At 39.8% G+C, this 16,992-nt stretch overlaps 1 protein-coding gene across 2 annotated transcripts in view; it reads right to left on the reverse strand.

Annotated features, from left to right (window-relative positions):
• The window catches only part of RNF144B (ring finger protein 144B), an 85,630-nt gene that overhangs the window by 9,177 nt on the left and 59,461 nt on the right, over window positions 1-16,992 (reverse strand). For both annotated transcript variants that reach the window (XM_062568039.1, XM_062568038.1), the window contains exons 3-4: window positions 9,442-9,546; window positions 1,565-1,625 (exon numbers count right to left, since the gene is read on the reverse strand). In XM_062568039.1, coding sequence (XP_062424023.1) covers window positions 1,565-1,625; window positions 9,442-9,546 — 166 coding nt within the window. The remainder of the gene's footprint in view (window positions 1-1,564; window positions 1,626-9,441; window positions 9,547-16,992) is intronic.

Below are 16,992 nucleotides of genomic sequence, written 5' to 3' on the forward strand. Positions count from 1 at the left end.
GGAGGCTCCGTACTGGCCATGGTTGCCCTTCAGATATGTTAGGGGTAGGCAGTAGTGACCCAGGCTTCGCATAGCACTAGGTTTGAAAAGAGCTCAGTTGCACTAAGGCTGATGGAGACACGAGCACGTGTCCCACCCTGGCTGCTGGGAGTCCCAGGGCTCCAGGGAGAATTCAGTCTCAGCAGAGGCCATCAGCTAGGTCAGCTAGATTTACTGCTGCTTTCCGAACCTGCCTGTCAGGCCAGAGTAGGCACCGGCAAGGGCACGCAGGCATTGCTGGGCAAGGGTCAGGGCTGAGAGCAGCGTTTCAGGCCAGCAGAAGCTAACAAGGCAAGTTCAACTGATGAGTCCAAAAAGGTTGTGCTGAGCAGCAGTGCTAAATCTGAGATAAGCAAAAGCTCTTGTTGGGGTTGGGATTAGTGATGCTGACCAGGCTAGAACCAGAGTTAGCAGGAAGCTTTGTTGCCAGGCATCAGTAAGCTAAATTTATTGCTAGGGACAGGCAAGGCCAAAAGGCTTGCTTTAAGGCTGCTACTTGGATGCCAGTTATAATAAAGGGGAAAAGATAGATCTTGGAAACATTATAAAGAGAGTAGCGGAGGTGGAGGAAGATTTGTCAGACTTGGATGTTTAAAGCGTGAAGGAAAAGGGAAGGATTTAAAAAATAGACAAGTTACAGGCTTCTGTGAGTGGGAGACAGTAAAAAAAAAATGATAAAACAGGGAACTGAACGAAAGATCATGAGTTCATCTTTGGCTAGTTATAGAGGAGGAGATACCAGGAAATCATTAGCTTTACAGTCTTCAGTTAAAAAAAAAAAAAAGAAATCTTACATAAAACAGATTAATGTGTTAAAAAATGCCTCTCTTTCTTAACCCTTTAATAAGCTGACTTATCAAGCTCTGATTTCCAGGCTATTACTGTAGACAAGCCACTGCTTAACTTATAAACTGGAAGGACTTCCTAATGAATTAAGGGCAAACTAGAAGAAGGTAAAATGAGAGAGAGAAAATCAGGAATGAAAGTTTATGTGGTTTTTTTTTTGTTTTTTTTTTTTTGTTTGTTTTTTGTTTGTTTTTTTGCCTGCGTGTCTGTAAATTACAACTATAATCTGCCTTTGCTCAGGAGCTCTGGGGTATACCTGGGTACACTCATTTTGTTGTTTTGGTACTTCACGGTCATTCCACTGCATTTCATGTCAGATGAAATGCTGTACAAGCCCATATATTCTTCTACTTGACCATCTTTGGTCAAGGACCCAGGATGAGCACACTGCAAGGAAGACGTAGCCTCACGCCCATAGCCTGAGAGCGTTTCCCACAAACTTGAGTAAAAGTGTTATATTTCAGAAAGATGGTGTTGATTCTGTTCCATTGAAATCATTTCAGATTTGGCCACGGAGCAGAGTCGAAACTATTTCAGAACAAAGATGTTACGTCAGTCTCTTCCCTTACTAACTCAACAGGCTTTATCTTAAGGCAGAGAGCTCTGCAGTATTTAATACCGCTGCCTCTGCTAACACTTTAAAAATCAAGGTAATAGGAAAAAGAGAAAAGGTTCACACCTCGTTCAAATTTCAGTCTCTTGTATAACTGGAACTGGTCAACAGGTACCAAACAGGCAATCTGAAGAGAGAAACAAATGGACAGGAAAAATGTTAAAAACAGAAAAACTATCCTCCTGGGTTCTGTTGCATGGCATTCATATGAGAAGAAATACAAAGACCACAAAAAAAAAAAAAAAAAAAAGAGAGTGCTATCATACTGTGAATACATTTTCTTCCATAGATAGAAAAAGCAAGGTAGAGAATATATTCATTCGCATACAAGAACTTAAATCACTTAAGATCTCAAATAAGTTAGAATTAAAAGTTCATTTCAAAGGCAGATTTGTAGATCGTTTGACCTAAACCAACATCATACAAAAAATAATGCCATTGATTTACATCAATGATTTAAGTGTTCAGAGGTGCTCAAAAGATTTGTAACTGAAGGAATCAGAGGATTTGATAGCAAACTGTAAAACTTTAACAAATCTTTAAAGAACATGTTTTTAGCTTAGTGAGTGAGTCAAAATACTGCTTTCATTCTGAATTCAAAGTAGAGTATAAAATATTATTAAAGTATTTTTATGAGATAAAACATATTCCTTTAATATGGCTCTAGGACACAGTGAACTTCCTGGGAAATTCTTCATCTTTTCACCAGAAGCTAGCTGAAACATTCTTGGGGAAAAAAAAAAAAAAAAACACAAAATCTTAATCAAACAAGAAGAAAAAAGAGTGAAGTTTAGCAGCCTCAGCAAAGAACAACACTAACCAATAAAATTATATAATATACACAAAACCCATCATTTCAGTATTGCCCACTCTTCCCAGCACAGTTGAAAATCTAAATAGAGTTTGGAAAAACAAAAAACAGTCATCTGCTTTTCTGCAGCTTAGTAGGCATTGGCAGCTACTTTAAAATTTTACTCCATTATGAGTAAATTAAAACAGTGAGTCTCAATACTGTAAGATTCACAGCCACTTGAGTGGATAGATTTGTTGACTGGGGTCTTTTTGTGCTTGCTCTTGTTTTTACAAATAGTTTTTCAGGATCGGTTCTACTGAGCCCAGAATTTCCCCTGTATTAAAAATCAGCCTTTTTGATTTCAGGGGGAGCAGAGTTTTAATGTCATTTTCAATAGGTTGTACAGTCCATGCAGAGAGCTTTCTCTTCATCTATCTAAAACCTGAAGTTGCCACACCAGCCTTTCCCACCGGTTTCATCCAGCCCCACTCTTCTTCCTACGTAGCCTCACCATAGCCCAGACCCCCCCTTCCCTGCATACAGCTCCGGGCACCGCACAAACACAGCCCACACTCTGCCACGGACTCCCCTGAGCTTCCAAAGACCAACTCCTGATATTATCCACACGGAAATCAGCCTGAAAGATGCCGAGCTGAAGCCCCTCACAGATCTAGTATCTTTATGCCCGAGGGAGGGAAGGCACAGTCTGCACCTGCCTGAATTCAGAGTCATAGCAAACATGTATGTATAACCTCAATTAAAAAAAAAAAAAAAAAAAAAAAAAAAAAAAAAAAAAAGAGAGAGAGAGAAACATGTTAGTATCAGGTCCCTGGTTATCAAAAACGCAGTAAATCCTTTCCTCAGGGAACTTTTAATCTCATTCACAGTTAATAGTTAAGGACAGCAATAAGCACAGCACAGAGATTAAATGTTTATCTCCTCCTACTCAGCATCAGATTCTTGATGTTTTCTCCAACCCCACCTGCAAGGCAATCCCAGACACCTCCTCTCCCGCACAGCTGTACACACCGAGGGGTTAAACAAATGCTGGAGAGCTGGGGCAGGAATCAAACCAGCAACACTGCTGGTGGCAAAGGACCAAAAGAGAAAAATCATGAGTACTTCACAAAGCAAGACACTTCTTATTCTTACTCTAGGTTAAGAAATTACTCAACGTAACAAGGCCATCAGAGAAATGTCACAAGACAAGTTTTAGGTTATTTGTTTAACATCAGGTAAAGCTGCAATAAAGACCTCTGAAGAAAATGAAAGATTAGGGCTCTTCTCTCCTGAAAAGATGTTGAGTTGAGATGTCAATTACCAAATTTTTGCAAGATGAAATAAATTTTCTGGTTTTCTATATATCTTAAGCAACTTCTGCAGTTACACAGTTCTGCTGTTATAGAGCATAGTGCTACTTAAGAACAGCAGCTTTCACCTGTAGTAAACATGTTGATGGAGAAAAGCAAAATTTTGAAGGTTCATTACCACAAAACGTGCCAACTGGACCCTTGCTAAGTGTCCAAAAGGTTGCCCGATATGGTACAATAACTGAGGATGCTATTACTCCATGAGACAAAAGAGCAAAGACAGGAAAATGAAAGGGCTTGAAATAATTGGGTTCAGTTTACATATAGCCCGATTGCTCCTTGTAACTCAAGCAATGCAGTAACCGGGAGCCAGGGAAGAACAACTCCCCTGTTTTTAAAAACTGGCTACCGCAGTGGAAAGGGAAAATCTTCACTCCACCTAGTCTCAGGCTTTCAAGGGAGATGCAAGGAGGCCGTCAAGAAAAATGAATAGATCCTACTTCCTTTCACATCCATGTGAATCAAGCCTCGATCCTGGCTAGGGAGGGAATTTCATCAGGAAAAGTGCTTCTCTCTTTAGCAGATGCACAGCAAGGACAGATCTGGCACTAGCAGCATCAAAGCATCAATCAGACTGCCCCAAAGGGTTGCATTGCCAATCTCCACTTAAAAAAAAAAAAAAAAAAAAAAGAGAGAAGAAGAAGAAGAAAAAATGCAGAACTTGGGCTGTGAGTTTCTTTTGGGGACAGGGGAGAGGTAATCTCCTTGTTGGGAATTATGTCCTCTCCTTTCTTTACTAGATATTCACTAGTTTCATTGAGAAGTTCCTCTCTCATTTGGTGAACAAGGTAAAACAATATCAGATTCTTAGTTGCTGCTTTTGGATTTATTTAAGAACTGGTAAATAGCAAGAACAAAAGTTTTAATTTTGACCCTGAAAGACAGAGGTCTGCCTGCAACATTTTCTCACCTACCTTCCCATTTTATCATTCCATTCACCTCTAGCAAAATGCAAACCAATTTTAATTTTAAAATAAAAGTGATATTTTAAACTGACTCCCAACATTGATTTTTTTTTCTCAGCTATAAACGGAATTAAGAATTTTAAGATCTGGGTCACTGTCCCATTTCAGCATCTCCTCACAAGGAACTGGCGGCCCTGGGTGACGTTAGCACTGGTATAGATCAGGCACGTTCACAGGCAAAGGGCAGCTCAGCAGAAAGTGGCCTGAACGCAAAGGGGCAACGCTGCTTGTCAAACTCAGCGGCAACAGGAGAGCCCACACCAGGCTCTCTCTTAGGGCCTGCTACACAGTTTTAATCTATATCAGATGACGTGGGTCACGGGCATCGGCTCTGCAAGCTTCAGACCAACACAGGAATCAGAAATAGCAAAGAAGCACAAGCCCCCGGACGTTACCTGAGCGAGTACTGCATCAGTAGTACGCAGTCCTGCGTGTGCTAGAGACTTCTCCTGCTTCGTGGCTTCCCTTGGCGATTGGATTTGCACCAAGTACAACCATTTCAAATCACGATAAATCACCCCTTATTTAGATTAGGTCCAATTAAATTCAATGTAACAAATTCCCTGCGGAGACTGGAATATTCTAGATGGAAGAACTCTGTGTTATTAAAGAGAACTGAATAATCTGAGATGTTACTTCCAACTCCTGCTTCCAGGCATGAATCCAAATCAGTTTTGGTTATTGTACTATTAGATCTTGAAAGGACAAACATCTTGTTTAATGAGATTGTGTTTAAACTTTCCTTCTTTGCATAAACAGCTATTTGAAATAGAGCCTGTAGCCAAAACCACTGCCTCCCCAGGACCAACATCCATTAATTCTACTTTAAAACAAACTATACTACAAGCAGCTGTTATCTTAACATAACAGGTCAAGATATTACCTAGGATTACACTTGATTTCACATTGTTCAGTGGAACAGCTCCTTCTGTCTGAATGCGCTATTTGTCCAAAACAAAAACTGCCAAGAAACCTACCAGTTTCAGCTAGATTTTATTACAGAAAAAAACAGGAGTTTTAAAAAACGTATTTTGAAAATATTGAAAAAAATCAGTTGTTTTTGTTCAAACATTTCTTCATTTTCTTTTTTAATAATAAAAACCTGAAACAGTTTCTTCTGTTCCAGAGAGATGCAATGTTCTAGCTCACAAAAAGTAAAGCCTTAACTCCCAAAACTTCCTATATGCTGCAAATAAGCGGCCTTTCAGAAACACTTTCCTACTTCCCATAGTTGTTATTTTCTTGGTGACGCATACAAGAACAAATTCTATTACCTGTTTAAAATTTCACGTTTTGCCCAAACAAAAAGCAACATAAGGCTGCACGTGTGTCAGAATCAAGTCAAGTACAGAGATAATAATTCAGCAATGAACAACAAACTGAATAACAATAGTTTTACTGAGAAGCTATGACATACTTTGGTTACAATGAAGACCAATAGGTCACTGGAAAGCACTGAAGAAGTGTTACGCACCTTGAATAAGGGCCTTCATAGAGGCAAGTAGAACTTTCATAATTATAACATGTATTATAAGCTGTATTATTAATCATTCAGTCTCCTCAGCGAAGAGGGTTCAATCCAAAATGTATTTGAGTCAATGGAAAGGCTTTTCTTCACTTTAAATTATGCCTAAGTTCACCTTATCTCCCTTGTGCAGGCTAGGGCAAAAGGCAGTTAAAAAGCAAACAAGCCAATTGCGTTAGCTAATGCAATTAGGCACAATTTAGCCCAAAGTATAGAAACCAATTTAATAGCATTCCCATGAGAAAGACAGTTTGAACTGCTATTTTTTCTTCAACTGTAACTGTACCTGATTAACTTCAGTCACAGCAGAGACTGAAATGGACACGACCTGAAAAATACTCCTTTTCAAAACCCTCGTGCTAACAGAGGCAGATTGGGGGGAGGTGATGCAACTATTTCCCCTCATGTACAGGCAACAATTACAAAATTTTCAGAAGAAAAATAAAGCGTACGTGCACATATTAACATATTTTATTGAGCTCAAAAAAAAGAACTTTTACTAGACAGCTATAAAGAGCACTAAGGTGTATCCAACTGAAGGGTAGAGAAAACAGCTAACAGAGGTACATTTTTCTTCATGGCACTGCTCTAGTGAGGAATCTTTCACTCAGAGGCTGGAGACAAAAAATTCAGACCCTTTGGAGGCAAGAAGGCTGATAGATGGTCTGAAACTCCAGGCATAAAACTAATGAACAGTCTGTAATTCTAATTAGTACTTCCATGACATATTTAGACAGAGTCTAAATATGACAAGAGTGATATTTAATCTTATTTTTTTACCATCTGAATGAGGTTCTATTCTTTAATTACTGGCTTTTAAAGGCCACATTTTCACATGGAACAGTCTTCATAAAAACTAGAAAAATACAGAGAGCTCGTGTAAGCTATAGCTTTCATACTAAACTTTCACATTAATAGAGGCATTTGCTTGTTTTTTTTTTAGTTATTCTTCATTAAGGAAGTATTTTGTAAATGTATCATTAGTTCATTTCAACCAGGCCAGGGACTTATTCGTTCGCTTGCTTTTTAAGCAGAAGGTTCACGTTGCAGGTGCACTGCCAAAAGGGAGCTTCAGAACATTCATTCATTCACAGGGCTTAAATGCACATCTTGAGTTGTTTAGTCATCCAGCTTCCAGCCCCCAAAAGCATACGAGGAATAAGCTAATGGTCCATTAACATGTACCCTGGAACATGCTCCTGCTTACTAACAGGAAATATATCTTTATAATTCCTACATCTTCACAACCTTAGCTTAACAGAGTAGAAGTCTTCCTACCATTTGGTAAGCGTTTGTGAAAACAGCATTTTTAATTAAGGCTAGTTGCCTTCAATCTGGTGCAACAGGTGGGACGTTGTTAGGCCCTCTCCGTGTCTATGCAGAACACAAGAGGAAAGGAAATAGCTGAGTACTTTCCATGATCACTGGGTTCAGCCAAGGAAAAGTTCCACCATATGCCTGCACGCTGTACCAAATGTAGCTCCCAGGCCCTGATTCAGCTATGCACTCCACCTCAAATGTATGCTGGAGAGGAGGCCATGTACTTCTCTGGAAAAAAGGTGTTCCTGGCAACTCTCTCTAACTCAGTGTGAGGTGTTATCCCCATTCCCTTATATAGGCAGAGCCACGGCAGCCGGGGTTGTCTTCTGCACAGCTCCTCTCCACTCCTTCCGTGGCCAGAAGTGATTCCTTAGTGATTCCCTACATCTGTCATCGCTGAGATCTTCCTAGCTCTGTGGCGAAGCAGAGAGGAAGAGCACAACTGCCAGCCTCACCAGAACAAATTAAGTCTCTAACCTGAAGCCAAAGCTTTTGCCTCTCTACGGGTCTATCACTGGCATGTCTACTTGGAGGGAAAATTCCATTCCAAAATGGATGGAATTGAATTTGTCCCTTAATGCTACATCCCCAGTAGAAAATAACCAATCTAAAATACTTGTGAGAAATAACTTAGCTATTAGGGCCCACTCCCATGGCTTTTACTGCAAAGCACAAAGATTTTTGAAGGAAACAACCACTATTCACATTTACCAGGGAATTCTACTGCCAACAATTGCATTTGAATAGGATTAGATATGTGTAGCACAATTACATCAGTTGTATACATAGGGCTCAAGGATACCCAGAAGATAACAAATTGCTTTTCTTTAGTTCAGGGTTGGAGATCTGATTCTCCTCGATTTTCTCACTGCACACAGATACAGAGAGAATGCACAAAGCCAGCCAAGATCTTCTGTGGTGGCTACCTTTTCTCCACCTGTACTCCCATGCCCAGCAGGCACCTACCTGGCTCTCAGAGCAGGCAAGAATAGCTGCTGGACCACATCTGATTTGCCCTCACTTTTCCATGGCTTTCTAGATGCACAGAATAGTCAACACCTATAAAGATTCCAGCCATGCTGCCAACAGCACCTCCCCATGTCATGGGTTTGGTGCTAAGCCCAATTTAGAAGCTTTATACCATCTCTAAATCAGCCAGGATGCTCTCTGAGCATTGCTGAGAGGCCTTTAAACAGCAGGGTAGAGACATCTATAGGCCTCTTGAATCCCTTTATGCTGAAAGATGTAGGAAGGTCTGAGAACTACATTTCCTGCTGAGCTTCTCTATATGCATCCTTCAAATTGAGCCTTCATGTTGCTCTTCGGGATGGTGCATAGGCCAGTGCAACAGCTGTGTGCAAGCCCCATTTCACTTCTGAGCCCTCTCCCATCTCTGCCTTGGGATGTAAGACAATTTTTTCACCTCTTAAGACCAACTTCCACCCAGAGCTGTGCAATAACCTTTCTTTCAATACAATTATACACAATCTTAATGTATTTCTGTTGAAGCCCAACAAAAACATGCATGAAGAAATCCTGGCCTCTCCTACTATCAATATGAGTTCTTGCCCTTGGCTTTTGAGAAGTGCTAGAATTTCAGTGTTTGTAGTCAAATCAAATCTGATTTAATTGACAGTACTAATAGAGATTCAGCAGTTCTAGGATACATGGTATTCTGGTTAAGTCACTTGCATGGGTAATTCAGGGGTTGTCTAGATGCCAAGCAAAAATTTCATCAAGGCACAGAGGGAAAGAAAAAAGAGCAAAACCCTTGAAAACATCTGTTTGCTTGTAGTTTCTCTTGTCAGTCAGGTTTCTTGCCAGAACCTCATTAAAGGTAATTAAAGAGGGGGGAAAAAAAGCATATGATTATATCTATTATGGAGAGAAAAATAGGAGACCTGGGGGTTTTATGTTAAAAAAAAAAAAAAAAGAGAGAGAGAGAGAGAGAGAAAAAGGAGTGTTGATACCTCTGCTTCTTGTAGGGTCCCATGGTTCAAGCATACCATGTCTGGACAAGTGATAGGAGAGCCACAACCTTCTTGAATCGCCAGCTGCATGTACTGTTTTAGGCACTAGAAACAAGGAAAGAAAAAAAAATGATGGAAAGTTACAGCTCACATATTGGTAACACAGAGATGCTAGAGATACTGCACAGCTACCACCTCCACTTCCTTAATTGGCTGTCCTGAAGCTCCAGCACACAGAAAACATCAATTATTACAAGTATGAATGCTACAAGCCATTGCATTGGAAAGAATGCAACAAAGAACAATTAATTATGTATGACTTCATCTGCCAAGTATTGCGTTTACCCAAGTCACCAAGTCAGATCCGTCAGCACTAACATCTAGACTCTGCTAAACCAAGGTTGGGGGGTAGGGGAGCTTTTGTCCTAATTAAACGGTCTTTGCTCTTTTGTCTCTTTTCCTTCCCTGTTCTTAATCCAGATTCTCAGCTACAAGGAGAAGACTACTGTTCTCAGCTACATAAAAGTGGGAAGAAGGGACCCTGGCTAGAAGGTTAACCTGCTCTAGAAGATGCAAAATGATCAGTTCCCTCCTCCCCCTGCAAGCCCTCCCAAAGAGATCAGGTAATTTCCATGATTTACCATCACCCTCTGGTCTATTGAGCAAGAGTTTCAAGTCCATTTCCAGCATGGAGATCTTCTTATGAATGTTTCCACATTGTTTCATTACACAAGAATGGCAGCCTTTCCTCCTCCCCCTACATGTTACTTGGACTACCAGTTTCCAGTATCTCCATTTCGGATGTTAGGAGTCCACAACTCCTGTCTATTTCACACAATTTATATGGTCTTCAATAAAATCAAATCCGCAGAAAACTAGTGTAACAGACTACAAAACAGTGCTCTCAAGTTTTCTTCTCAAAACTACACAGTTAAGTAAGCAAGCTGACTTCTAATTAAAAAAAGAAACAACCAACAGTCAGTTGAAAAAAATGAGAAAACATACAGCAAATTGCAAATCACTGCTAACAAAATAATAAGACATGGATTTCTGGCAGATTGTGGTATCAGCTTGCATAGTTTATCTTAAATGAAAAACAGTGTATTTTATGAGCAGCAGGACTAATGAAGCTCTGTTCCCTGCAGACGTGTATTACACGTCCATGTGGTAAGCCTCTCCTCCTCCTCTGCACTGCCAGCTTCCCCTACTGCCCTGCCACCTTTTCTTCCTCCCTAACACTCTCCCTGTGCCTCCATCCACCTTCCACCCCTTCGGATGGCTAATGGGTTGAGCACTACATGACCGTCCTCATTACAGCAGCTAATTTGGGTTTCCCTTCCTAGTCACCTGCCAATTTTCTAGAAATATGTGAAAGTGTAAGGTCTTTGAGACCTCTACCAAAGAAACTCCAGTTTGTCTGCCAAACTGGAGTGTCAGCCCTGCTAAAGCTCTGGGACTCTTCAGTTTTTCCAGTATTCACAGGCATTCAAGCCTGCACTAGCTTGAGCCATTCTGATAATGGCTTGCATATTGTCCTCTGATTAAAAGAAAATGCCTCATTTGTATTTTTATTGGAAAGCTGGTGCCCTCTTAAATGTCAGGCTATTTAGGAGTTTTCCAAAAGGAAATGAGGTTTCCTTATTATTTTGTCTGTCTTTCCACTGAAATCTCAATATCCACACCTTTTTGGTTAAATCTGATGAGCTATGTAGAGAAAGTACTTCAAAGCAAGTAAAATCTGTTTAACTTACCGGCATTTTAAATGAGTTTACTTTTGATTTGTAAATATGTGTAGCATAATTATTTAGAACTTTGTAAGAGTATAACCTAAATGATAAGCTTTAAACATTTAGATCATTAAGCACTTACAGATTCTGATCCAACATCAGAAAGCAGCAGAGCAGGCTGTAAAGAAGAGATGGTGCAAGTAGTATGTGGGAGGTGGGGGAGATATCCTCGAGTGAAAAGCCAAAAGGAAGCCTGTCATTAATTGAAGGCACTATTAGCTACACAGGGAAAGTCAGCTTGCATTTAACCAGGAGCTATTCCTTTATCATTCAAATGAATTCAATGCCCTGTCCATTCCCTTGCTGACCTCCCAGAAAGGCATCTAGGCAGGGCACTATAAAACATCTGTTTCATCACTGGATCAGATCACCCCACTATGGTACACAGCTCCTGCACAAAGCAGTAAGCACAAACATGGACAACATCCTGGCAGTGACCAGGAGCAGATATCCTAGAGACACCGGAGCTACCAGGGCCAAGCAACATTTGCAGCAAGTGCTGAGCCCCTGCATAAATTCACCCCTTAGTTTGTATCTGCAGCCAGCATCCACTAGGACTGACACCAACAGAAAATGCTGCCCTCCAGCTCCTGTCCCCAAAGCCCACATGCATGGCATCAGGCTGGCTACATTTCTTCGGTATGCAGGTGATGCTCCAGCACATGCTCCTTGCATCTTGCTCCCACCACTCAGGGAAGACCTGCTTATTTTCTGGATCAAGTCTCACGGCAGCATTTGGGGAAGGGGAATGTTCTCCTCCAAAGCATTTGGCCTTAATTTGTCAGCAAGCATGGGAGAACAACCTTTTACTTTTAGTGAGATCCTGGCTTCTGTCTCTTCTGGGACGCCAGCTGATATTTAGTAATTTGTTCTGACAGCATGATGCAGTGGACTCATATTCTGGGGGCAGTTTAGGTCAACTAGTTACTGAGCGAGGACAAAGCCCAAGAAGTTACTGCAGGCCTCGAAGCAGCCCAAAGGCTTGTTCTTAATTTAGACTTCTAGGACAGAAGCTCAGAGCACTGACAATTATCCTTCCACGGAAGGACGGGCATGAAGTTCCTAAGTAGCTTCTATCCACAGCGTCAATTTTAAATTTAATTTCTACACACAATATCTAAACCATTAGGGTTAACAAGCCAGAAGAGCAGAGGTTTCTGAACTTTGTTAATGTATCTAGATTCTCTTTCTCTTCTAGCCCACTGCTTAACTGTAGGGGAAGCTAGCAAATTGAGGCTTCTGCTATGCCTTTAGAGGATGCTGTGCTTTTAGGGGATGAGTTGGAGAGATTTTGTAACAAGCCTTTGCAGTACTATTGGACTTTCAAATATTTCAGATAAAACTTCCCCATTAAATTGTTTCTACAAGTATTAAATATTTTCTGACCTTGGAGAAGGCAATTATGGGTACAACTCAAGGTGGTGGTGAAAGGTCTTAAAGATATTGGGAACTTTGAAGGAAACATTTAGCATTTATCAGTAAAGGATTAAGCTTTTTACTTAAGTCCTCATTTAAGTTTGCACACAAACTAAGAATTGAACTTCTTGCCTTCTCCCACCCCCACTCTTTACAAGTTAGTAGCAAAGAAGAGATGGTAAAAGTTTACTATAATTTTAAAATATATCTTCACTTAAGCATCTGGACTTTTTAGAGAGGTTTTATTATTATTATTTACAGTTCAGCTGCTACTTTATCATCTTACTTGAAAAGTGGCAAATAAAAGTAGCTGAAAAGATATACAAGCTGTAAACATGATAAAAAGAGGATTCAATGTTTATACAATGAATCATGATTCACTTCTTCAGCAGTATGTTCTCCTACACTATGGAGAAGAATACATTATAGATATAAAATGGTAAAACTTTTAGTGCATTTTGTCTGCAAAAATCAACAATATCCCAGTTAGGAAAAACTATGTATGCTATTTAATTGGTCTACAAAATGAAGGCAAGATCAAGGAACTTGCCCTCTGCAACATTAGAGTTCCCTGAGAGGATCCTAATCCAGGCACCCAAGAAATCACTGGTTCTCAGTATCTGTGGGCTCCACACCTCTATCCACAGACAGTTTCCCGCAGTGTAGCGATTCACAAGCACAGGCAACAGTGGGGGGCTGGAGCGGCTGCAGTGCAGGACCTGAGGCTTTCAGAGACAGTTGTACCGCAGTTGCGTTATCCATGCCCAGAGTAAGTCATCTTACCAGAAAAGCAAGGTTTCCAGAAAGCTTCGCATAGTTGTGGCAGAGTGATTGAGGCAACAGGATAAAAATTCATTGAGGCCTCAACTGAACAGGTTTGAAACCTGCTGACTACAGGAGAACCAAAGGAATTTTAACTCTCAAACCTGCAAATGCACCTTAATCAAACTGCATTCTTCTCAACTCAGATTTTACCCGCCAAGCAACAATACCATGTACATATTTGTTTGTATCTATGTATGAAACAAAATAAGATCTGATGGAATCACAGAGAAGGATCGATTCAAATATGATAATACAAAAATCAGTGTATCTAACAGAAGGTCTAGGTGATAATCTAACTTCATCAACCAAGTTTTGTTCCTGTAGAACTACTGTCAACTTCAATGGAAACTGTACTATGAATAATTTTACTCCCTCATTTGAGATTCATAATGTGTAATGAGACCACTTTCAAATAGTTTGCTCTCTAAGGATTTTGGGGCAAGAATTTCTCCCCCTCTCCCCCATGTTTTTGTCTTTCAATCCATCAGATTCCCCAGTTTAATGAAATAAGATTAATATCTGTTTACCTACTTCACAAAATGTTACTCATGAATATCTAGTCAGTTAAGGCCTGTAAAGTACTTGGATCAAATTATTATAGTACATGCAACATATGTCCATGTATTTTTACTTTACAGGATTTGTAGGAGAGATTACATTTTAGTCAAGCATTATATATGCCCCAAGTACGCATTCCCCTCCTGGAACTAACAGGCTATAGAAAGTATGTATTATAACAAGAGGAAACAATCTTGAAAAAAGCACTGAAAAGCCCAGTCCAGTGAAATACAAACAACAAGAATTCCTTTCTCAGTTATAAAGCACTTCCTGTAAGCTTCAACAGTGTTTGCTATGATCACCTGTAAACTCTAGGAATCTAAAATTCCGTTTCAGCTATTCACAGATTCATCATTTCAACACTTCTCCCACATGCTGCTCTAGCTTTAATTTTTTTTTCCCTAAAGCGTATTGCATGGAAGGGATTTTTCAAGTACTGACCAGAAAAATAGAAGTCTGTTTGGCAATGTATTTAATCTGCAAAGAGACCATAACAGTTCTGCTTTTTAAACTTAGCAACATAATACTGAAGTTATACTTCAAACTAATTCCTAGGTAATGAAGTGACAAAGGCATTATATCCCTCTCACCACAAAAATCTTATGTTTCTATTCAAAGCCATTTTCAGATAACCTTCTCTGTACCAGAGACAAAAGATGAATCTCAGTCATTCCTACATACTGCTTTTTCCAAGTATGTTGACATGTTCCATTACCTTGCTCTTCCCCCAACTGTAGGCAGCTCTTCGGCTGTCTAAATGCAGCCTCATTGGTTTGAATATAAAAGCATGAAATGAAACCACATACGTGACATGACAAAATCAAACAGGAAGCTTAAGAGAGATGAAGGGATGGCTAAGAAGAAAGAAACTGAAAGGTCTGGCCTATTTTCCCATCAAATGCTACAAATACTGCAGCTGACCACTGTGTAGCAGTTAATACAGAAATTTTAAGACTTCTTTCCTTTAATCAAGCATCATGATTACTGCAAAAAGGAGGAAAAAAAAAATCTACAGTATTTCTTAAGCAATGCTACAGCATGCAAGAAATGAATGATAAGAATTCTGCCAAAAGAAAAAAGACTTTCCAATTAATGTATAACTTGAAAAAAAAAAAATCAGTTTCAAAAAATTTAAGAGAACCTCACATTTTCATTTTAGTATCTGCAAGACTGATTTAAAATGTTAAATCTCTCTTCTATATTTAGGTCTTCAAAATGATTTTGGAGTATTTTAGCTTTGATCTTTTTGCAATTTCAAAATCTGGGTGGGGGAGACTATGTAGAGAGAGAGAAAACACATTTTCAGTTGGCGCTACAGAGGTCACGTGTATATCTCACCTTATGATTCAGAAGAGATGAATGTATAGACCTTTAGTTTTCATTTGTGTTCTGTATTCTGAGCAGTGTTCATGTATTTTTCATTAAATAAGAAATAGTTCTCATTTCTTTCTTACCATTTACAAATGTCACCTATTCTTCAGTGCACACACATGACAATACACAATTAAATATGTAATATTATGGCTTCACTGGCACTGTTATTGTCAGAATTTTAAATATTCACCACAGTAACTGCCTGATCCAACCAGCATTTAATCAACGGCAGTGTGTATTCAATTAAATAATGATAAAAAAAGCCCTAGAACCAGAACTCCTAGTGCTTCTGATGGATCTACGTAATGTTTCATAGTATGTTCAGCACTGTCACGACATCTGTGTTCTTGTATGTTCAATCTATAAAACAGACCAGTCACTTTCAAGGTATAGTATATGAACTCCTAAAAATCTCCCAAGTATTTCTCAACAAGTCTTAAAATGAGAGAAATCAAGGTTATTGTCCATTGGCTTAAGTTGTCTTAGAGACATCTGCACTTCTCTTAGCAAAAACGTGGGGGCTTTGCCAATTGAAAAAATTAAAAAAAAAAAAAAAAAAAAAAAAAAAAAAAAAAAAACCACACACCTCAGAAATAACCATTTACAGATTTGTTAGAGATAAACTTAGAATAGGCATGGTTTAGACCAAAAAATAAAAATCCTATAAAGTACACATTTGTATTGCTCAATCTGTATTTTTAACTGTTAAGGACCTGCTGTAGTGATAAGTGAAGTTGCCTTCAAATGGATAGTATATCAGGCCACACGAGAGCTGTATGAAGAGAGATGTTTAGAATAAAGTGAAAAAATGCCGTTTTAGTCTCAAATATGATATTGGCATCCTTCAGCTGAGTAGAAGGGGAGGCAAAACATGAGACAAGCATTTCATTTTGTTATAACCTAATGACAGCATCAAAAAGGCAGCATTACAATTGCAACCCTCCTGCTCCTCCACGGATCTTTATTTTCTCTTCTTTCCCTTTTTTTTTTTTTTTTTTTCCTTCGAGGAAAACGCTCAAGTACATCTGAAAAACACACTGTCATCAGTTTTCTCTCATTGGATCTACCTCTCACGCTGCTAGACTCTGCTCAGACATATACTTTAAAAAACAGTTTACACATGGCCCTCTATATCCTGGCAGCCTTTCACAAGAGTTGAGGTAAGGAAGGGGTAGGGTCCTGGTAATCTACGCCATGCAGTGGTACCACAGCCACTAAGACCGGGGAATCTCACTGCTCCAAAACCAAACTAGCTATGAATATGGGGCGACGAGGCTTGTCAGTGGGCTGGCTCTGTTACTGCTCTACTCCGAGACACTGACAATTCACATTCGCTTCTTCATCAGGAAAACAGTGATGACATCTGCTTCACAGAGGCACTGCTGTCATGGGACATTTCGGCTGCTTCTTCCTCACCTGTCTCCCCCATAGCTCCTTCCTTCGGTCACCACCCACATGCTGCCACCTCTGCTCACTTCAGAAACGTGCAGCCCCTCTTCCTGAGGGGGGCATTAATCAAAAGGCAGTGGTGATGTCCTTTTGGTACCCCTGCTAACTCTGCCCGTGGTGTAATTCTGTCCAGAAAAGCATG

This window comes from Rhea pennata, chromosome 2 (genome assembly GCF_028389875.1).
Source record: "Rhea pennata isolate bPtePen1 chromosome 2, bPtePen1.pri, whole genome shotgun sequence".
In the NCBI taxonomy this organism is placed as follows: Eukaryota; Metazoa; Chordata; class Aves; order Rheiformes; family Rheidae; genus Rhea; species Rhea pennata.